The 24407-nt window shown below is 43.9% G+C and overlaps 1 protein-coding gene and 1 non-coding gene across 2 annotated transcripts in view; both read left to right on the plus strand.

Annotated features, from left to right (window-relative positions):
* LOC142199207 (uncharacterized) overlaps positions 1-19370 on the plus strand; it is a 66895-nt gene extending 47525 nt beyond the window's left edge. The window contains exons 4-5 of the mRNA XM_075269761.1: positions 7425-7519; positions 18452-19370. Coding sequence (XP_075125862.1) covers positions 7425-7519; positions 18452-19017 — 661 coding nt within the window. The 3' untranslated portion in view covers positions 19018-19370. The remainder of the gene's footprint in view (positions 1-7424; positions 7520-18451) is intronic.
* On the plus strand, positions 4169-4284 carry LOC142190894 (U5 spliceosomal RNA). The gene has a single exon (XR_012714542.1). It is a non-coding gene; the product is annotated as a U5 spliceosomal RNA (small nuclear RNA).
* Positions 19371-24407: the final 5037 nt, after the last annotated feature.

Below are 24407 nucleotides of genomic sequence, written 5' to 3' on the forward strand. Positions count from 1 at the left end.
AGAGCTCAAAGCTGAGAGCGACCTTTATCTTCCTTTTCACTCTTTTTGTCTGTATCTTCAAGAATCCTCTAACCAAGCAAAATAGCACTATGAATTAGCAACTATAAATCGAATGGAAGACCCTGTGGAGTATTTTTTTTTTCCTTTTGTTTCTATTATTAAAGCATGGACAAGACTCAAGACCTGATTCAGCTGGAGTTTTCCTGTGTGCACATGTGCCTGTTCCCATCCCCCCAGGAGCTAAGGACAGCATGGACACCATGCGGCATGGAGGAGAAATCTGCGTGGAAGTGTGAACTTCTTTCAAGGAGATGATTTTTGGCTTCTATTGTTGATGTGTGAAGATTCCTACAGCTGGTATTTCTTTCTATTACTGTGGACACGTGGGACTGTGTTACAGCCTGGGAACCTACCATCCCCCACCCACCCCATGAGTTTATGGAAGCTTGTCAAGAGAGCAGCACCCTGTCTACCTGGATGGCTTCAGACTTCTTTGGGCAGTAGAACACAGTGGTAAGAAGAAGCGAGGAGGAAGAGGAGGGCTTGTGATGAAGGAAATTTGGGGCATTTTTTTCTGGTTAATGGACAATAGTGGTGATGCAAGATACCGAACTATCAGCTGTGAGCAGGAGATCCCACTACCTACCAAAGGAACTGCCACATGTTATCGTGATAGCTGCATATGTCCCCCACCTCTGCAAAAATGTTTCTGCCTGTTATATCTACATGCTGTGACCCCCCCTCGTGTCCTCCAACCACACTCGGCTGTATTATTAACATCACTTCACACAGAGAACTAAAAGATCCTGCAGTGTGTCTGTGTTTCTTTCTTTTTTAGTTGCTATGATTCCTAGGATTTCTCTATCTGCCATGAGCTTGTATGTGTTTCTCTCTTGTTATATACTACTGTACCAACTATGAAACTGTATCACTGAAATTTCCCCATTGTGGGACTATTAAAGGATTATCTTTTCTGACAGCCAGGCTCCCATTGCAACATCCGGGACGTTGATAACACTGATCCCCACTATTTAACCCTTAAGATGCCGTGGTCAATAGCGACCACAGCATCTTAATTGTTTGGTAGTGACACTGAATTGCGCAGGCACCGTTGGGAGTGGGTGTTGGCTGTAACTTACTCCCTTCTCCTTAATCCTTGAGATTAGTGGGGAGGGTGTCGATATGCATCTTCTGTAGCCCAGGTTCTGGCCAGTGACCCTGGACTGCAAGAAGCCCCCTCAGCACCTGGTTGCTCCTGTCCAGAACTGAGGAAGTCAGCCTGCATCTGCATATAGTGACTTCCACTATAGACTGCAATACACGTGTATAGTGCTGAACCAGCGATCAGTGCATTGCTGATTCAGGTCTCCTAGTGGGGCAACGTGTAGGTGTGTGTGTAGTAGAGCTGTTTGTGTGACGTGTATGTAGTGGAGCCGTCTGCGTCGTGTGTGTGGCGGAGCGGTCCGTTAAATATTATATGACAATATTCCTGGCATATAGGGTTAATTCTAGACTGCTGACTTCATTCTTCTACATGGGTGTGGTTAGGGTGAACCATTTTAGAGTTGTCCTAATATAGACACAAGAAAGCTTTAGAATAAAGGGCAACTCCCCCTCTCATCATGAACATAAATGAGTGACAGACACACATATCTGTGGTGTTCGTCATCCATGGGAGATCTATGGCAGGTCTGCCGCTATCTCTTCTCTGTCATCCTGGACAAGATGTCGTGACCATCCCAGAGTCCATCAACCTGATGATCAAGCATGAGCCAAGCTGTAACTACAAGATATCCAGATGAAGAAACCAAACTATGAGCCTCTCTGATGATGTAAGCTAATGAGACATTGACTGAGATTTCTGCTATTCTGGAAGGTTTCCCTGTTTCCATTTTTCCTTGAAGTCTTTAATAAATCTACATGTGTTTTCTATAATAAGGAGCTTAGTCCTCTCTCTTAAAGGGGTCTCCCATTAACATAATCACATCTCTATCTGTAGATTATTCTTTCCTTCTGTCTCATAAAAGAAGACTGCGGAATAAGAAATGACATAAAGCTTCTTGGGAAATATTTTGCCGCCTCCTAAACTGTCTGAATAAAATTGGGAGAAGATAGAAAAGATGAATGTGATTTTCCTCCTTATGACGCGAGCACCTTACAATCTACATGACTGTGTAAGGAGAAGGAGCAGAATTGTAAATGTGACATCTAGTTCCTTGTAGAGGAAGAAGAAGCAAATAATGACGGCGCTCACTGGTCAGGATAAGGTGAATTTATTGAAGAATGATAGGCACCTTGTAAGAAGCCATAGGCTCGGTAGAAGCCTTGGTGAGGATCCAAACAAAGACAGGGATACAAAATGCAACAAACCGGTTGTAACATCTCTGCCTGTTCGGGTCTCTGCACCGCCCTTTACTCGCGTGCTGCGGCGCAGGAGGCGTGTGCAGTTTGGTTCATGGCTTAAAGTTTTTGGTCGCATTGTGTGAACATGGCTCTAGTTCTGAGATTGTATTTGCACCACACCCGTCTTCTGCCCTTGTTTGTCTCTGCTCCTCTAATGGTTAATCTGGCCTTGCCCTGTGATTGACATCTGCCTTCCTGTCAACTCCATGGGCGGGCTCTTCCTCCCTATTTAATCTTGGCTCTCATTCACACCTATGCTTGCTATTGCCATGTGCATACTTGCTCTTTACTGTCCCTATTTTTGCTTACACTATTATCCTTGACCTTTGGCTTTACTCACTGACTATTCTTTGGACTCCGTTCTGGCACTGCATCTCTCGACTGTTACTGACCCTTGGCTAGCTGACCTCTCTTTTTTTGTTGTCCGTCTTGTCTGCGTTTTGTGTCTCACCTATACAGGAAGGGACTGTTTTCGTGGTTGCTGCCTATTACGTAGGATAGGGTCTGGCAATAGGAAGAGAAAGTTGGGGGCTTCCGCTTAGGGCTCACTGTCTCTTGTGTCCCGTCTCAGGGTTCTAACAGTTATTGGCGAATTGCAGTTCTAGCAATTCCCTTATACAGGTTTATTTAGAAAAAAACAGGAAAATAAATAAATCTTCACTTTGGGAACAAAGTGAGTGTTAGGACAGTGTGGCAGAGGCGGCCAAGGGGTCAGGTCGCAGCCCTTTCCTCTGTTGTGGCACCGTAACACACTGTTAATCCCTCCTTGTTGCTGGCAGTCTAGCATATCAGGGGTTAATTCCCTTGCAGCCTATGGGCGTGGTCATTCTGCTGACTGACAGTGGTGTTAGCCTATGAGCACCTGGCTTGGGCACTTGGGCTGGCTGTTCAGGCCCGCCTTCCCTCCATTTATGGAGGCAGGTTTGTCAGCTTGGTGCCCTAGCCTCAACTCTGAATCATTTCTTGTTGCACTGTGTGTGGTGCTGCAGCTCTGTGTTTGACTAAGCACTGTTCTATGTTTTGTCTATGTCTTATATGTTTGTGGAAGTGGGTATCCATTCGGAAATATAGGTTCCTCTTAGCCCTATCATTTGAAGGAATAGTCCAGGGGTAGGGGAGATACCCATGATTTATAGGACCTAGTTCACACAGTCTGTCAGCTTCCTGGCTGTGCTGCAACAACAGGTAGCTGTAGTGGGTGCGGCCCAGTAAAGCAATTGGGAGCACAGGGTCATAGTTCTGTTAGTCTTGCAGTGAAGTAACTGCAAGACTTTTAGTTCATTTGCAGCTGATCTGTGCTGCAGAGGCAGCTTCCCTGTAAGGTAACAGGGAGCAATCAGTTGATGGTTTTACCCGGCAGTGAAGTAAACTGTCAGGCCTCATTCACACCAGAGTGCCCTGCGGTTCAGAGCCCAGTTGGGCACTGCAGGCTATTGTTTGTTTATTATTGTTTTACGTTAGCCTGCTGACCGTAACAGTGAGCAAAATAAAATCCAGTCTTAACTTCAAGCAAAAACAAAATAAAAACCTGTTTGTCTTAGCAACTAACTAAACAGTAATGCTAACCTAACTATACGTGTGGCTTACTACCAGCCACACGAACAAACCAAGCACAACTTTGTCTCACCAGACTCAGGGTTACAGGACAGACCTGGACGCCTTCTCTCACTCCCTGGAGTCTTTTATGGGCCAGTAATGAGCCAAGGATCTACACCTATGCTGAGGCCTTCTCAAGACCCGCATTGGACCACACATAAGTAAAAACATACTCTGGCCTCTCTTCAGAACAAACAAATTGTTTGTCTTTTACTAAAGATTTCTATGGAAAGGAGTGAAACTGCGTTTTGCAGCAATTTTTGCATGCTACAACTTGCTAGGGCTTAAAGAAAAGTTAAAAACTTGGGGGAGATAGAGCGAGATTTCAGCACCCCTGCCCCGCATATCACCTTCTCAGAATAAATAAATAAATATGTATATATAGTCGGGGTCTGGGGTTGCTAGTTGGGGTGGCATAGACACACAAGTCCAGTTTCTTTTAGTCCAAAGCAAAGGTAGAGTTTATTTTCACTCAAAAAGGTAGTGCAGCAACAAAAGGAAACAATACAAAAATAAAGCCCTGCCCGGCTAGGCTCTAACTAAACATAGAATAGGTGACCTCACCTAGAATAACAGAGATCCAAAAGCCAGTAGAATCACTCAGGACACAGCTCTAAAAATATGACCTCTCTGTCAGCTCTCCAGCCAAACTCTGCCAAAGTGTTGCTACTGGAGCTGGCTTCTTAAGCCTCCTTGACGTGGAGACTCTCTACAGCTGAGTAGCTGCCGGAACATCCCCAAAGTGTGGACTGAAGGGGGGTGGAATGACAGGTCCCACTACCAATCCTACCTGTCATTCCTAAAAATCCAGTCCAGTACTGAGCATGTACCAAAATGCTCAGCAGACGAAAGTTGTCTGCTGAGAACAAACATTCCTGGAGTTTTCTCATCTCACCCACCTGAGTAGTATAGGTGAGATGTACACCCCCTCCATTACCTGACCAGCCATCGGCTTACAATACTTACACATATACACATCTACTCACACACATACATTCATATACAACATATACACACACCTATCTACACACATACAGGACTCACAGTATATAAGACACATAATGTAAACACATATTCACATATATATACTAGCTTCTGCCAGCAACTTCGTCTGTGGGTGGGATGGGATGGTCCACCTATATTCAGCAAATTGCTGCCGACGATGGTTGCCTGCTCCGGCGTTTCAGCAACTCTCAATCTGGCCTACCGCTGAACTCGTTCCTCATGCTGTGCCCGTGATTGTTCTGGCATCTCAGCAGCTCGCTGGGAAGCCATATAATGAACGTGTTGTTGGCGTTGATGATCCGCATGCTCCGGCGTTTTGGTAACTCTCAATCTGGCCTACCGCTGAACTCATTTCTCGCGCTGTGCCCGTGATTGTTCCGGCATCCCAGCAGCTCACTGGGACACCATATAATGAGCGTGTTGTTAGCATTGATGATGTGGCTACTCCGACGTTTCAGCAGCTTTCAAGTTGGCCTGGCACTGAAGTTGTTGCTCGCACCGTGCCTGTAATTGTTCCGGCATCTCAGCAGCTCGCTGGGATGCCATATAATGAGCATGTTGTTGGCATCGATGATCTCCCTCAGCTCCAGTTGAGGAGAAGTCTGTGACTTCAGGCTTCCTTCATAGCTCTCGTTGTTTGTGACAAATTAGATTCTCTTTTTCCAGGCAGGCTTAAAATTGACAAACTGCCAATTTGGATAAAAGGTGATTGCCCATGTCAGTGTGTCAGAAGTGCCAGTAGCAGATCAGATAATATGCAAATGTATAAACACTGAGGGTTAGCATGTGTTTACACAGAGAGATAACAGCCTTGGCTTTCTCAGAACTTCAGATAAGAGCAGTGTAATATAGAATGTGAACAAAAATTCATAACTGTCGCAAAGCCATGTCATTTACCGGGATAAAAAGTAGCCGGTGTTTTAATCAAGGTTACAATCTATGTGAGCCAAATTTCATTCAAATCCGTTCAGTCGTAGGATATAACTAGCGGAGGAGAACTTGAGGAGAACTCTGTGACTTCTGGCTTCCTTCATAGGTCTCATTGTTTTAGAATTTTGGAACAAATTAGATTTTCTTTTTCCAGGCATGTTTAAAATGACCAAACTGTCAATGTGGATTAAAGGTGTTTTCCCATCCAGTGTGTCAGCACTGCCTGGAGCAGATCAGATAACATGCAAATGCTTGTACACAATGGACTGAGGGTTAGCTGAGTGTTTATACAGAAAGATAACAGACCTGAGACCTGAGATAAGCTGCTGCAGGAGCAGTGTAATATAGTATGTGAACATAAATTCATAACAGTCGTGAAGCTATGTCATTTACCGGGATAGAAAGTAGCCGATGTGTTACTTACCAGGTTACAACCTATCTATGTGCCAAATTTCATTCAAATCAGTTCAACCATTTTTGTGTGAAAGAGAAACAAACATCCAAACACACAAACTTTCACATTTGTCTCTCTATATTATAAAAATGAATTTCTCTGTCTGTTCTTTATGCGCGACCAAACGGCTGGACCGATCTTCACCAAATTTGGCACACAGATACTTCAAGTGTCCAGGAAGGTTTAAGATGAAGCCCCAACTTGCTCAGACATACCGTTCCAGAGATACAGCTTTCCGAAAACCCTGACCCCCCCATTAGCCAATCTAAACCTGCTAGTCTTTCACTCATATTCAAACTGCAATACTCCACATGCACAATCCAACACTGATATCCAAACTGAGATACACGCATCAGAGGATTAGATACATAGGTCAGCATCAAGTATCACATGCCAGAGGATTAGATACACGGCTCAGCACACAGTTCCCCATTATTATTATTATTGTTTATTTATATAGCACCATGCAAGAAGATTAAATATGTGCGTCTGCACACAGTTCCACAAGCCGAAGGATTATATACTTGTGTCTGCACACAGTTCCACATGCCAGAGGATTAGATATGCACATCTGCACACAATACCACACGTCAGAGGATTAGATACACAGGTCAGCACACAGTATCACACACCAGAGGATTAGATACACAGCTCAGCTTTAAGGAATTGCTAGGACAGCAGATCCCCAGTGCTGTAAATGAAGTATCTCCAGATCATTACAGATCCTCAACCAAATTTCACAGTGGGTGCAAGACTCTGTGGCTTGTAGGCTTCTCCAGGACTCTGTGTAACCATTAGACGACTTGGTGTTGGGCAAAGCTGAAAATTAGACTCATCCGAGAAGATGACCTTACTCCAGTCCTCTACGGTCCAATCCTTATGGTCTTGGCAACTTCAGCCTGGCTCTCCTTTGCTTCTCATTGATGAAAGGCTTATTTCTAGCTTCACATGACTTGAGCCTGGCCTCTAGGAGCCTCTTACGAACTGTTCTGGCCATGCACTTCACCCCAGCTGCCATTTGGCATTCCTTTTGTAGGTCACTTGATGTCATCCTGCGGTTGGCAGAGATGGCTGAGAAGTCCTCCAATACTCCATATTTGCGCCCATGGCGGTCCCACGCAACTGCATATAGTAATCGTCACCAAATAAGTAATAGTGATTTCTAAGAACCAGTTCTAATAATTCCAAAAACCAATTCTTAGCGTCATGTGTATAGTCAGAATTTTCCAATTTTTTTCGAACTGCCGACCAGCCCCTTGTATGGTGAATAGATGTACCCTACCCTACAAATTGTACAGCGCTGCGGAATAGTTGGCGTTATATAAATAAAATGTATTATTATTATATTATTATTATGTATATAATGACATCACATCAGAAGAAGTGGAAGTCAAAGTAATATCAGACAATTCTTCAAGAAAGTCAGCAGTGTCCCGTAGGTATAATGAACCAGTAATAGTAAACTTTCTAAGTGCTACATCCAAAAATAGAGGAATATTGGAAAAATGTGATCCAGTGCAGCTACTATGGGTGTCCCAGGTGGATCTTGGGTAACGTGTATAACACTGGTATAGTGCGATACTCTATAACCAGAGACTTACAGATCTCCTCATCACTGGTCTTATTAAGTAAAGCATTTCTCAATATCTTATCTATATTCTTAGATATATCACATTTAGGGTCCATAGGGATACAACTATACACTGCATTATCGGATAACTGTGTACGTATTGCTGCAATATATTGATCTGTGTCCATGACGATGACAGCTCTGCCCTTATCAGCTGGTTTTTGGTGATGTCGCCCTCATGGACCAGGCCCTCCAATGCTTCCTTCTCTTGTCTCGTAAAATTACTACCGTATATACTCGAATACAAGCTGAGGCTCCTAATTTTAACACAAAAAACTGTGATCACTTATTGACTCAAGTATAAGCCGAGGTGGGGGGGGGGGAATGCAGCAGCTACTGGAAAATTTCATAAATTAAAATGGTTGGAATTTTTGGGAGCAGTAGATGCTGGGGAATGGGAGGGGGTGTTTTGGTGTCTGTCTGCCCCTTCCCTGAGCTTGAGGATTGTTTTTTTTTTCCCTCTACTTGGAACTCAGCCTGGCTGAATATAGGGGATCTGCAGTGCTCTTATTAACCCCTTCCCGACGGAACAGGAGCCCTGCAGATCCCCTATATTCAGTAGACCGGGCACTGTCAGACACAGGATACCTAATGTGTATGTGTTCCACAGTCATTCTCTACTTTTATATGTATTCTAGGGAAAGGAGTGATTTAGAACTTTTACTTTATTTATATCTCTGATTGTATACAAGTCTATGTGATATATGTAATACATGAAAAAGCCGCAGAAGAGAGAAGCCGAGGAGATGTCCGAGGATGTCAGTGATAGCAAGAAAAGAAAGTTACCAGAGATGGAAAGATTGTGACTGTAATCCAGGTTATTATATATGGAAGGAGCAAGGAAGAGAGATCTAAGGTACATACACATCACAAACACACAGCTCTGCTACATACATGTCACACACACAGCTCTGCTACATGCACATCACAAGGCAACGAGGGGTTAACAGTTTGCAAACATTGTGCATGCAGCATGAAAGCAATTGTGTTTGTTTATCAAATCCTTGGAGGATGGGAGGGGCTGCTTGGCAGGGGAGACCATGTGCTCAGGCAGTCTGCAGGAGAGAGGGATCCCAGAGGATGAAAGCAAAAGGAAAGAGGATTTAATTCCTTCAGAGAAAAGATTACCAACTCCACAGGACGATTTGCCGAATAGACAGGGTATCCATACCCTCCACAACCGACGGAGGCGCCTCCCTGCTACACCGGAACGTTCTTCCAGACTTAACCCTTTGGCAGCATGTTGGACAGGACAGCGTTAATTCCTCTGGAACTGTAAGTGTACCTATCACCAGCATTCTTATTTAGACTGCATCCTATGATCCAGGAGTGAGTTGTTCTTGGCTAGTATAACTGTTTAAGCTGGAGCACTGCAGAAGGAGTAAAAGAGACTTGATGCATCCAGGCACCTGGGGTATAGTCTGCTGCTGATAGATGATTGTAACCAGTACTGGATTTTCTGCAGTGTACCAAATCTTCTGGACTAAGGAATATTACCCTGCCAGGAATTAAAGGAGCATTGTTCATTTCTGACATATTTCATGTGCACCAACGAAAGAAGATTCTTTCCAGAACCGCGGCAACAGGCCTTGTACTAAGACTGAGCTTTGTGATTGTTATACATTGTCCTAGGGCTTTGCCATATAGACCTGCCATTTTCTAGATAGGTTTATCGTTTAAAGTATCACCTCTTACTGATGCTGTGAATGTTATTGCATATTGTACTTCACCATTACTTTTATTAAGTTCCATATAAAGGTTTCTTTGTTTATACCACAATCCTCTCTGGCGAGTTGGTGTGGGCGGGGCTTTCCCTTGTCAAGCCTCGGGCAGAGATCTGAAGAAAGGTACTGTCAACGCGAAAGCACCAGAATATCACCGACAAGGGTGGAGGCACTGCGCTAAGCAAGGTAGAACGGCAACTCATACTTATCCGAACGCCCCGCTACCCGGGGGTGTGGCCAAAGGGGGTGTTACACACTACTGCCATTATTATACCCGGGGGTCTTTTCAGACCTCCGAGTATAATAATTGGAGCCCCAGGGGAGGTGAGGGAACATAATAAACAATGTTACTTACCTCTCCGGGATCCGATGTTACTCCTAGCAGGCTTCGGGCCTATATGGTAATGCCCAGACGTCACGTAGTCTGGAATATTACCATATAGGCCCAAAGCCTGCCCTAGCAGTACCATATAGGCCCAAAGCCTGTGCTAGTAGTAATAGCCTGTTACTGCTAACACAGGCTTTGGCCTGTATGGTACTGCTAGGGCAGGCTTTGGGCCTATATGGTAATATTCCAGACTACGTGATGTCTGGGCATTACCATATAGGCCCGAAGCCTGCTAGCATTAAAGAGGACGTTTCATGGGTTTGGGCACAGGCAGTTTTATATACCGCTGGAAAGCTGGGCATTCTTGACAGTCTGTCAGGAATGTCCTTCTTCCCAGCAGCGCCTATATCGCTGTACCGTGTGAGCGGGGAGGAACGCTCCCTCCCCTCCTGATAGTGCTCTTCTATGGACGAGTACTGTGAGCAGAGGGAGGGGGCTCACACAGCACTATAGGCGCTACTGGAGGACGTTCCTGACAGACTGTGAAGAGTTACGGTACCGGCACCAATAGCTCTTCACCCGGGGCACAGATCGGGAAAGCCGACAGTGCGCTGAATTCAGCGCACTGTCAGCTTTCCAGCGGTATATAAAACTGCCTGTGCCCAAACCCATGAAAGGTTCTCTTTAACATTGGGTCCCGGAGAGGTGAGTAAAAGTGTTTATTATGTTCCCTCATCTCCCCTGGGGCTCCGATTATTATACTCAGGGTCTGAAAAGACCCCTGAGTATAATAATAGTTCATGGGTGTCCACTGTGGCCCCGTAACCTCTATTATGCCCCACTGTGGGGCATAATATAGGCTGCAGGGGCCGCTGTGGGATATATATATATATATATATATATATATATATATATATATATGGGTTGGGTGCGTGGAGAATTGAGGAGTTAAAGATGTCTGTGTTTCAAACTTTACAGAGTCAAGTCACAGCTGAAAGAAGTGGTCATGGCGGTCCAAAGGGAAGAGACTGGAAATGTGCAGAGTCGTCTCCTGTGAGCATCACTGCATTGTATTTATTGTAATGTGTCCCCTCCCCCCCTCTGCTGTCTTTGGCTGACGATCAAAAGATGATCACCCCCATACAGCTCTGCTACATACACGTCACCCATACAGCTCTGCTACATACACGTCACCCATACAGCTCTGCTACATACACGTCACACACACAGCTCTGCTACATACACGTCACACACACAGCTCTGCTACATACACGTCACACACACAGCTCTGCTACATACACGTCACACACAGCTCTGCTACATACACGTCACACACAGCTCTGCTACATACACCTCACACACACAGCTCTGCTACATACACATCACACACACAGCTCTGCTACATACACATCACACACACAGCTCTGCTACATACACATCACACACACAGTTCTGCTACATACACATCACACACACAGCTCTGCTACATACACATCCACACACACAGCTCTGCTACATACACATCACACACACACAGCTCTGCTACATATACATCACACACACAGCTCTGCTACATACACATCACACACAGATGGCTATGCAGAGACCTCTGATATCTGTCTGGACTACAATCTACTGGCCATAGAGGTGAAGACCAGGTCATGTGACTCTGGTCATGTGATTCTGTGACTCCTCCCACACAGGTGACATAATCACAGGCCCTTTAGCTCACTAGGATTTAGTATCTTTTGCACAGATGAATCAATAACAGCAGGACCTGATCATGTGACTCCTTGAGTCCGCCCACACCTATGACATCATCACAGTTCCTGAGAGCAGACGGCTGCTGTACCCGAGGAGGTAAGTGCTCGCTCTCAGCCCTTCTCATACATTCAGTGGCCCCTCATACACTATAATGTCCTCCTTGCACCCCCGCACACTATAATGGTGAAGGGGTGTGAATACATTTACAAGCCCCTGTATCGGTGTTAGATCTCTGGATGGAACATTCTCCGGGACACTCATTCCTCTCATGTCCCTACAGCGGGGCCCATTCTCTACGTCCTCTATACCATCATGTAAGATTCTGCTCATTTCAGTAAGTCACAAACCTACAGATTCCCGTTGGCCACTTTCTCCTCTGCATTAGTCACTTGTTGTTGCACGTTGCGTACTAGGCTGTAATACTTCCTCTTCTGTCAGGGTCAGGGAGGACTGTACAGTTAGTTCCAGTGTGCTGGTAATATCAGGGGCCGAGTGTCTTCACCTCTATGGCCAGTAGATTGTAGTCCAGACAGAAATGTGGGAGATCTATCTGTGACAGTTGTGGCTGTTCCAAGAGATCGATGGACGAACCATCACTTGTTGTGACTGAAGCTGCAGGGAAAGTCAGTGTCATCTTTACAAGTGTCAGCTCCGTATCTTTGGACCCTTCCTCACCTGCTTGAGGGTTTCTTCCCCTCCTTAGTGGGTAGCACGGCTCATTCTACTAGAGCTGCTGGAGCCTCCTGGGCTGTTCGGCATCAGGTTTTGGTTCTTCCAGATCCAATTTATGTTGTAACACCCCGGGAAGCACCGAACACCCCTCAGCCAGTATGCTTAAAGAGGACCTTTCATGGTCCGGGGCACAGGCAGTTCTATATACTGCTGGAAAGCCGACAGTGCGCTGAATTCAGCGCACTGTCGGCTTTCCTGATCTGTGCCCCGGGTAAAGACCTAGCGGTGCCGGTACCGTAGCTCTTTACAGTCAGAAGGGCGTTCCTGACAGTTAGTCAGGTACGTCCTTCTTCCCAGCAGCACCTATCACGCTGTGCAGTGTGAGCGGGGAGGAACGCTCCCTTCCCTCCTGATAATACTCATCTATGGACGAGCACTGTTAGCAGAAGGAGGGGGTGTACCTCCGGTTGATAATTTTACCGATCGGAGGTTTTAACCCTTTCAATGCGATGATCATACATAATCATTGAAAGGGTTCTGCGATCCCCCGGCAACCCCCGTGTCGAGATCGGGGGTGCTGGTGTCTGTAATATGCAGCCCGGGGTCTTGCCAGTGACCCCAAGCTTTCCGGAGCCCCCACATACCTGGCTGATCCTGCCAGGACCTTCCGACGTCAGGCTGTGCGTCTGCACAGCCTGACATCCTGTTATGCTCTGTGAGACACGTGCAGGCTGTTTCTCACAGAGCATCACACTATCAGTAATCAAAGTATTGCTGAATCAAGTGTCCTAAATGGACACATAAAAAAGTGAATAACACAGTGCAAAAAAATAAAGTGTTTGATATATATATATTTGATAAATATAGCTTGCATAACGTGAAGACAAAAAAAAACAAATTGCCAAATTATTAAAACACAACTGGCTGCGGCAGGAAGGGAATATATAAGCTGTGCGAGCGTCTATCAGTGGACACCCCATATTTACAGCTTATGAGGGACAAGACACCAGAAGTGACCCCCAGAGTGACTCCCCCAATCATAGGAGCTACTGGGACATAGTAGGGAATTTGGTGTTCCCAATGTCCTCCGCACCGCTTATATATTCCCTCTTCACCATCCGCTGTGCAGTCACGTCTGGGATAGTAATACTCACTACACCCCCTGAGAAATTCTTTGAGGGGTGCAGTTTTCAAAATGGGGTCACTCCTTTGGGGAATCCACTTTTCTGGTACCTTACAGTCTCTACAAACATGACATGGCGTCCAGATACCAAACCTCCAAATCTGTACTCCAAAAGCCACATCGCGCTCCATCCCTTCTGCACCCTGTTGTGTGCCCAAACTGCAGTTTATGACACATGTATGACACATGTGTACCCGGGATAACATACATAATGTCATGTGGGTATAAACTGTTATTAGGGCACAGCCGGACACAGAAGGGGTTTTGTTTTTTTTTTTGGATGCCATCACACTTTTGCAGAGAACCTAAAATTGCCCTTACAAAATGGGGTCACTTCTTGGGGAATTCCAGTTTACTGGCACCTCCAGGGCTCTGCAAAAACAACATGGCGCCCAGAAAGTCCCTCTATCTCTATACTCCAAAAGCTAAAAAGAGCACTGCTCCTTCCCTTCCCTGCATTGTGCCCAAGCAGCAGTTTACACCCACATATATAATTTTTTGCCCCTCGGGATGGCCCCTTAATAGTTTTAGGAGTGCAGGTCTCTGACAACACAGAGTGGGTGCAATGTATTGGGTACCGAAATGGCAGATTTCTTTAAAAATTTCAATTTTCATTTTGTACATTAATTTGTGGGAAGCATTTTTAATCTAAAAATAATAATACCCCTTGATACATTCTTTGACGGGTGTAGTTTCTAAAATGGGGTCACTTTTGAGGGGTTTCCATTGTATTGGTACTTTAGGGGCAAATGCGTTATGGTACCAGAAAACTGTCCTTAAAAGCCAAATAGCCCTCTTTACATTCTGAGCCCCGCCATGTACCCATACAGCAGATTATGACCACATATGGGGTATTGCCATGTTCAGGAGAAATTGTGTAACAAACTGTGGGGGGCTTTTAATTCTTTAACTACTTGCAAAAATTAAAAATATGGCGCTAAATGGACGATTTATTGGAAAAAAAGTAATTTTTCATTGTTACGTCCCAATGTTAATAAAATCTGTGAAACAGCTGTGTGGTCAAAATGCTCACCAAACTCCTAGATAAATTCTTTGAGGGGTGTAGTTTCCAAAATGGGGTCACTTTTAGGGGGTTTCCACTGTATTGGTAGTCTAGGGGCTCTGCAAATGTAACATGGGACCTGAAAATTATCCCAGCAAAATCTGCCCTTTAAAAGCCAAATAGCGCTCCTTCCATTCCAAACCCCACCATGTTCCCATACAGCAGGTTATGGCCACATATGGGGTATTGCCGTCTTCAGGAGAAATTGTGGAACAAACTGTGGGGGGGCTTTTACTCCTTTAACCCCTTGTGAAAATGAAAACTTTGGGGATAAAGTGACATTTTAGTCATTTTTCATATTCACATCCCAATGTTAGTAAAATCTGTGAAACAGCTGTAGGGTCAAAAAGGTCACTATACCCCTTGATGAATTCGGTGAGGGGTGTAGTTTTTAAAATGGGATCACTTTTATGGGGTTTCCATTGTTTTGGCACGCTAAGGGCATTGCAAATGAGACATGGTGCCTGAACATTATTCCAGCAAAATCTGCTGTTCAAACACCCTGTGTCGCTCCTTCCCTTCCATGCACTGCCGTGTGCCCAAAAATCAGTTTACACCCACATGTGGGGTATTTCTGTGCTTGGAAGAAATTGCATGATAAAGTGTCAGTTGAATTTTCTCTTTTAACCCTTTGTGAATGTGTTAAGTTTAGGTCTAAATGAAAGAAATTAAATGTCTAAATTTCACCTCCATATTATTTTTATTCTTATGAAATGTTTAAAGGGTTAACAAACATCCCAAATGCAGTTTTGAAAATGGGGTGATTTATGGGGGTTTCTATTATACAGGCCTTATTCCTTACAGAACTGAAGTCATCCCTAAAAAATTAGTTTGGGGAATTTTCTTGTAAATCTGGAAAATCGCTGTTACACCTGTAAGCCTTGTAACATCCAAAATAAATAAAAAGACAATCAAAAGATGATGCCGATATAAAGCAGAGATATGGTAGATAATATTTATTCATGTATTTGGATGGTATGACTATCTGCCTGAAAAGCAGAGAATTTTACATTTTGAAAACTGTAATTTTTTCCAAATTTCCATCAAATTTCCTATTTTTTTTTATAAATAACTAAAAAATATTGATTATTGTTTACCAATAACATGAAGTATAATGTGTTACGAAAAAATAATCTCAAAATCACTTGTGTATTTTAAAGCGTCTCAAAGTTATTGCCATTTAAAGTGACACATGTCAGTTTTGGAATAAAAGGCCTGGTCCATAACGCACTTTTGGGCTGTGTACTTAAGGGGTTAAAGCTGGTCAAATACTCCCAATGAGATTCTGTTCAGCCTATCACACACCTTATATACCCACCAAGCCGGCCCACAACAAGTCACTTCCTTCCTGAGCTACACGCTGCCGACGTCAGAAGTAGGAGGTGGTGATAATAATGGGACTCAGGTCTTCTATTTATTCCATGGGATTCCGTGTAGTGATTACATTGTCTCATCTTCTCTCCATTCAGGTTCCTACAATATAGAATCCTCTCAGTATCTTCTATATAAGAGAATATTCCTGATTGATCCATCAAGGATGGAAAGAGACAAGAACAAGATGGCGGAAAGTCTATTAAATCTCACCCTAGAGATCATCTACCAGCTTACTGGAGAAGTGAGAGATTCTGATGATGTCATCATGACATCATTCTTATCTATAGTAATAACAGATGATATGACTGGAGAGGTGATGGACTCTGGACATGTATGTAGTGAGATTTATTAATGTGTCTCCCCATAACCAGGATTACACAGTAGTGAAGAAGACCTCTAGTGGGCGCTGTCGGGCTCCTGTGTATGATGGATATGGAGGAACCCTGAGCCCATTCCCGGGGCCTCCACCTCACCCCCTGATACAGGAGGAGATCAATGGACAGAAGATCCTAGAACTCACCCACAAGATGCTGGAGCTGCTGACTGGAGAGGTGACACTGCTGGGAATGCTGGGACATTATACAGTAACTGGAGGGGTCGGGGTGATGACTGTATCATTGTGTTGTCAGGTTCCTATAAGGTGTCAGGATGTCGCTGTCTATTTCTCCATGGAGGAGTGGGAGTATTTAGAAGGACACAAGGATCTGTACAAGGAGGTGATGATGGAGGACCAGCAGCCCCTCACATCAGCAGGTAATAGACATGACTATATACACATGGACTTCCATTATTTGTATGTACAGAATGAATTCAGTCCCTGTCTGTGTTTCCTACAGGTAGATCCAGTAAGAGGACAACACCGGAGAGATGTCCCAGTCCTCTTCTTCCACAGGATGATGATCAGGTAGATGGAGATATTCCCTATGATGTGTAGACGGGCTGTGAAGTCCTTGTGGTCAGTCTTGTTGTATCCAGCAGTATTAGATGGTTATATACATGGGCGGTGTCATTGAGCCGCCATCTAATATGTTTATCCGGCTTCTCACAGAGCTGCAGCTACTGTCAGGACATCTTTCATCTTCATGCGGATTAATGATCTAGAACATTCTCTGTGACTTCCCCATTTGTCCGGTGACTTTTACATTATTTGTTTCCCAGATTTTCCATCAGGATAAAGATGTGAGCGACATGAATGCTATATCTATGAGAATAAAGGAAGAGCCCTATGTGAGTGGTGATGAGGAGTGTGAGGAGGACATTCCTACAGGGACCCGCCCAGGTGAGGAGTCACCACTATATAAAGCACAGAAGGGTCACTGATTCTATTCAGACATTGTTTAGACTATTTGTTGTTCCCCGATTCAGGTAAAATACTAATAATACCTGAATATAAATGTGATACCGCTATAGGGGGTAATAAATGTAGTATAGAATAGAGCGGACAGCAGGAATATGGACTTGACATCGATGTGAATGAGGCAAATTTCTTCCTCACCGGCTGTCAGTCCTCGTGAAGGGAAAGAATTTACCAGAATTATATAGCAGATTATTTCAGGGGCGGAAAAATAATCCTCCTGCTCGATCTTCAGGCAGATTCCACCTCAGAGCTCTATGGAAATAAATGGGAGGTGGAAAATCCGGCCTGGCCAGTAAGGAATCTGATGGAGATTCGGGGGCTGATTTGGTAAAGCGGAAAAATTCTTCTTCTGAATTCCTGAAGCAGCTTCTACAAATGTCACTGTGTAAACCTCACCTTAGACTCCAATCACACTATGGAATCCGGACTAGAAAATCTGGTCTGTACATCAGTCACATTTCCCAGCCTGAACTCTGTCCACACACCAGGACTCCCCGTATCTTAGTGATCTATGACGCTAGGAGTCCCTGCTTCCTTGTGACTCCACAGACCCTACTACATACTGTATGGGACAGCAGATCCGCGGTGAGTTCAGGCTGGGAAATCCAGCAGATGTGGTTTGGATTCTATTGTGTGTATGGGGTGTAATACAGTAAGATTTATGGCATCAGTATTATTCCACATAAGTTGCCATATTTAAGTAGCCATGGATTGTGTTCACCTCTACAGTGACCTAGAGCAGTGGTGGCGTCTCCTGCCCCGCTTCATGACTAGTCACTATCACTGACCTCCGTCTCAGCACAGTGAATACTAATGAAGTAGGCCGCGCTGCCGTCGTTTGCTGGCTGTGCCACTGACTTCACTTCTTCACACGGTCTGAAGCGTCTCAGGCAGCGGCAGCTCAGTGGGGAATATACTTATAAGGTTATGTTATTCAATAATAGTAACATCCATTATCTTCTCGTCAGATGACTGTACCAGGAGCTCAGAGGGACATCTGATATCTAAAGATTATAAAGCAGAAGATCATGGTATCACACAAGATCCATATGAAGAACATGTCATTACCCCAGATATACCCTCAGCCCTTCAGGAGAAAGATCTTTCTTCTAATTCATCACAGTCTGTTAAGCAAAATGAAAGCTGCAGAAGAGGTGTTGTACATCAGAGAACTCACACAGGGGAGAAGCCATATTCATGCTCAGAATGTGGGAAATGTTTTATGGATAAATCAATTCTAGAGAGACATCAAAGAACTCACACAGGAGAGAAGCCGTTTTCATGCCCAGAATGTGGGAAATGTTTTATTTCTAAATCATATCTTGTTTTACATCAAAGAATTCACACAGGAGGGCAGTCTTATTCATGCTCAGAGTGTGGGAAATGTTTTGCTCATTATTCAGTCTTTATAAGGCATCAAAGAATTCACACAGGTGAGAAGCCATATTCATGTCCAGAATGTGGGAAATGTTTTACTCGGAAATCAACTCTTGTTAAACATCAAAAAACTCACACAGGAGAGAACCCATTTTAATACACAATCAAAGAATTCACAAACGGGAGAAGCAAATTGTAAGTGGATTTTCAACCTGAAGTCATTGACTCGTCTAGGTTGTAAGAAGAAACTTAGATTCACATTTTTTTTTAGGTTAAATTATTTATTTTACGTAAACCCCTTTATGCATTCTTTGGGGGGGTTTTTATGTAGATTGTGAACCCCACATAGAGCTTACAATGCACATTTTTCCCTATCAGTATGTCTTTGGAATATGGGATGGAATTCCATTCCAACACAGGGAGAACATACAAACTCCATGCAGATGGTTTTATTCCCTTGGCGGGATTTGAACACCAGGACTCCAGCGCTGCAAGGCTGCAGTGCTAACCACTGAGCCACTGTGTGGCCCCACCCCTTCATGCAATCTTACGTACATATACGCGGGCGAAAGTGGGTAGTTACTCCGTCTCCACATACGTGATGGTGGTTGAGCGGTCTCAGAAGCAAAGAGTGTACGATCATCATGGGAGCACAGCTCCCATGGCGCCGCACTGAGTGGCTGCCTCGATACAGAGCTCAAAGCTGAGAGCGACCTTTATCTTCCTTTTCACTCTTTTTGTCTGTATCTTCAAGAATCCTCTAACCAAGCAAATTAGCACTATGAATTAGCAACTATAAATCGAATGGAAGACCCTGTGGAGTATTTTTTTTTCCTTTTGTTTCTATTATTAAAGCATGGACAAGACTCAAGACCTGATTCAGCTGGAGTTTTCCTGTGTGCACATGTGCCTGTTCCCATCCCCCCAGGAGCTAAGGACAGCATGGACACCATGCGGCATGGAGGAGAAACCTACATGGAAGTGTGGACTTCTTCTTTCAAGGAGATGATTTTTGGTGTCTATTGCTGATGTGTGAAGATGCTACAGCTGACTGGTATTTCTTTCTTTTACTGTGGACACGTGGGACTGTGTTACAGCCTGGGAACCTACCATCCCCCACCCACCCCATGAGTTTATGGAAGCTTGTCAAGAGAGCAGCAGCCTGTCTACCTGGTGGCTTCAGACTTCTTTGGACAGTAGAACACAGTGGTAAAAAGAAAGGAGGAGGAGGAGGGCTTGTGATGGACATTTGGGGCATTTTTTGTGGTTAAAGGACAATAGCGCTGATACAAGATACCAAACTATCAGCTGTGAGCATGAGATCCCACTACCTACCAAAGGAACTGCCACATGTTATCGTGATAGCTGCATATGTCCCCACCTCTGCAAAAAATGTTACTGCCTGTTATATCTACATGCTGTGACCCCTCCTCATGTCCTCCAACCACAGTCGGCTGTATTATTAACATCACTCCGCACAGAGAACTAAATGATCCTGCAGTGTGTCTGTGTTTCTTTCTTTTTTAGTTGCTATGATTCCTAGGATTTCTCTATCTGCCATGAGCTTGTATGTGTTTCTCTCTTGTTATATACTACTGTACCAACTATGAAACTGTATCACTGAAATTTCCCCATTGTGGGACTATTAAAGGATTATCTTATCTTATCTGATAGCCAGTCTTCAGTTGCAACATCAGGGATATTGATAACACCGATCCCCACTGTTTAACCCTTAAGATGCCATGGTCAATAGCGACCGCAGCATCTTAATTGTTTGCTCGTGACACTGAATTGCGCAGGCACCGTTGGGAGAGGGTGTTGGCTGTCACTTACTCCCTTCTCCTTAATCCTTGAGATGAGGGGGAGGGTGTCGATATGCATCTTCTGTAGCCCGGGGTCTGGCCAGTGACCCTGGGCTGCAAGTAGCCCCCCCAGCACCTGGTTGCTACTGTCCAGAACCGAGGAAGTCAGCCTGCATCTGCATATAGTGACTTCCACTATAGACTGCAATACACGTGTGGTGAACCAGCGATCAGTACATTGCTGATTCAGGTCTCCTAGTGGGGCAACGTGTAGGTGTGTGTGTAGTAGAGCTGTGTGTGTGACGTGTATGCAGCAGAGTCATTTGTGTGTGACATGTATGTAGTGGTGCCGTCTGTGTCGTGTGTGTAGCGGAGCGGTCCGTTAAATATTATATTACAATATTCCTGGCATATAGGGATAATTCTAGACTGCTGACTTCATTCTTCTACATGGGTGTGGTTAGGGTGCACCATTTTAGAATTGTCCTAATATAGACACAAGAAAGCTTTAGAATAAAGGGCAACTCCCCCTCTCATGAACATAAATGAGTGACAGACACACATATCTCTGGTAGTCGTCATCCATGGGAGTCTATGGCAGGTCTGCCGCTATCTCTTCTCTGTCATCCTGGACAAGATGTCGTGACCATCCCAGAGTCCATCAACCTGATGATCAAGCATGAGCCAAGCTGTAACTACAAGATATCCAGATGAAGAAACCGAACTATGAGGCTCTCTGATGATGTAAGCTAATGAGACAGTGACTGAAATTTCTGTTATTCTGGAAGGTTTCCCTGTTTCCATTTTTCCTTGAAGTCTTTAATAAATCTACATGTGTTTCTATAATAAGGAGCTTAGTCCTCTCTCTTAAAGGGGTCTCCCATTAACATAATCACATCTCTGTCTGTAGATTATTCTTTCCTTCTGTCTCATAAAAGAAGACTGCGGAATAAGAAATGACATAAAGCTTCTTGGGAAATATTTTGCCGCCTCCTAAACTGTCTGAATAAAATTGGGAGAAGATAGAAAAGATGAATGTGATTTTCCTCCTTATGAGGCGAGCACCTTACAATCTACATGACTGTGTAAGGAGAAGGAGCAGAATTGTAAATGTGACATCTAGTTCCTTGTAGAGGAAGAAGAAGCAAATAATGACGGCGCTCACTGGTCAGGATAAGGTGAATTTATTGAAGAATGATAGGCACCTTGTAAGAAGCCATAGGCTCGGTAGAAGCCTTGGTGAGGATCCAAACAAAGACAGGGATACAAAATGCAGCAAACCGATTTATTTAGAATAAAACAGGAAAAAAAATAAATCTTTACTTTGGGCACAAAGTGAGTGTTAGGACAGTGCGGCAGAGGCGGCCAAGGGGTCAGGTCACAGCCGTTCCTCTGTTGTGGCGCCGTAACACACTGTCATTCCCTCCTTGTTGCTGGCAGTCTAGCATAGTAGGGGTTAATTCCCTTGCAGCCTATGGGCGTGGTCATTCTGCTGACTGACAGTGGTGTCAGCCTATGAGCACCTGGCTTGGGCACTTGGGCTGGCTGTTCAGGCCATTTATGGAGGCAGGTTTGTCAGCTTGGTGCCCTAGCCTCAACTCTGAATCATTTCTTGTTGCACTGTGTGTGGTGCTGCAGCTCTGTGTTTGACTAAGCACTGTTCTATGTTTTGTCTATGTCTTATATGTTTGTGGAAGTGGGTATCCATTCCGAAATATAGGTTCCTCTTAGCCCTATCATTTGAAGGAATAGTCCAGGGGTAGGGGAGATACCCATGATTTATAGGACCTAGTTCACACAGTCTGTCAGCTTCCTGGCTGTGCTGCAACAACAGGTAGCTGTAGTGAGTGCGGCCCAGTAAAGCAATTGGGAGCACAGGGTCATAGTTCTGTTAGTCTAGCAGTGAAGTAACTGCAAGACTTTTAGTTCATTTGCAGCTGATCTGTGCTGCAGAGGCAGCTTCCCTGTAAGGTAACAGATACACATACATTCATATACAACTTATACACACACCTATCTATACACATACAGGACTCACACAGTATATAAGACACATAATGTAAACACATATATATACTAGCTTCTGTGGGTTATTGGAGAGGATGAGCCACCTATATTCAGCAAATTGCTGCTGTCGATGGTTTGCCTGCTCTGGCGTTTCAGCAACTCTCAATCTAGCCTGCCGCTGAACTCGTTCCTCGCGCTGTGCCCGTGATTGTTCCGGCATCTCAGCAGCTCGCTGGGAAGCCATTTAATGAATGTGTTGTTGGCGTTGATGATCCGGCTACTCCGACGTTTCAGCAGCTTTCAAGTTGGCCTGGCACTGAAGTTGTTGCTCGCACCGTGCCTGTAATTGTTCTGGCATCTCAGCAGCTCGATGGGATGCCATATAATGAGCATGTTGTTGGCATCGATGATCTCCCTCAGCTCCAGTTGAGGAGAAGTCTGTGACTTCTGGCTTCCTTCATAGCTCTCGTTGTTTGTGACAAATTAGATTCTCTTTTTCCAGGCAGGTTTAAAATTGACAAACTGCCAATTTGGATAAAAGGTGATTGCCCATGTCAGTGTGTCAGAAGTGCCAGTAGCAGATCAGATAATATGCAAATGTCTAAACACTGAGGATTAGCATGTGTTTACACAGAGAGATAACAGCCTTGGCTTTCTCAGAACTTCAGCTAAGAGCAGTGTAATATAGTATGTGAACAAAAATTCATAACTGTCGCAAAGCCATGTCATTTACCGGGATAAAAAGTAGCCGATGTTTTAATCGAGGTTACAATCTATGTGAGCCAAATTTCATTCAAATCCGTTTAGTTGTTTTTGCATGATTGAGGAACAAACGCACAAACATCCAAACACACAAACATCCAAACTTTCATATTTATAATATTAGTAGGATATAACTAGCGGAGGAGAACTTGAGGAGAACTCTGTGACTTCTGGCTTCCTTCATAGGTCTCATTGTTTTAGAATTTTGGAACAAATTAGATTTTCTTTTTCCAGGCATGTTTAAAATGACCAAACTGTCAATGTGGCTTAAAGGTGTTTTCCCATCCAGTGTGTCAGCACTGCCTGGAGCAGATCAGATAACATGCAAATGTAGGCATAGATGTTTGTACTAAATTATTAGTGTTATTTGTTTCAAAGTTCAATGTGAGGGATCTTTGCAGTGTCATGTCCATGAGGATGTTAATGTCAATAAAGAAAACCAGGAATACAAAATGAATCTAAAGTTTACTCTAACTTTGTAAAAATATACAGTAGTATATTTTTTATTTCCATAATAATAATCTGTACTCTCTAGAACTACTATTGATATAAAGATTCGAATATATATAATATCTGTTTTTCTCCCAATCTCGTATTTACCTTATGAACCTGTATTGTTTTATTAATTAATTATTTTTTTGTATTTATATTCTTTCAATGTAATACTTTCTGTTTCTATATTGTTCATTTCATCTAGGCTAATTTTACTCTTTAAATGATCATGTAAAACAAACATGGAAGTATATTTTTGCAAAAGATATGTATAGATGTGTATATGTGTTTACATTATGTGTCTTATATACTGTGTGAGTCCTGTATGTGTGTAGATAGGTGTGCGTATACGTTGTATATGAATGTATGTGTGTGAGTAGATGTGTATATGTGTAAGTATTGTAAGCCGATGAAGGGGGTGTACATCTCACCCAGACTACTCAGGTGGGTGAGATGAGAAAACTCCAGGAATGTTTGTTCTCAG

The sequence above is a fragment of the Leptodactylus fuscus genome, chromosome 1, assembly GCF_031893055.1.
Source record: "Leptodactylus fuscus isolate aLepFus1 chromosome 1, aLepFus1.hap2, whole genome shotgun sequence".
NCBI lineage: Eukaryota > Metazoa > Chordata > Amphibia > Anura > Leptodactylidae > Leptodactylus > Leptodactylus fuscus.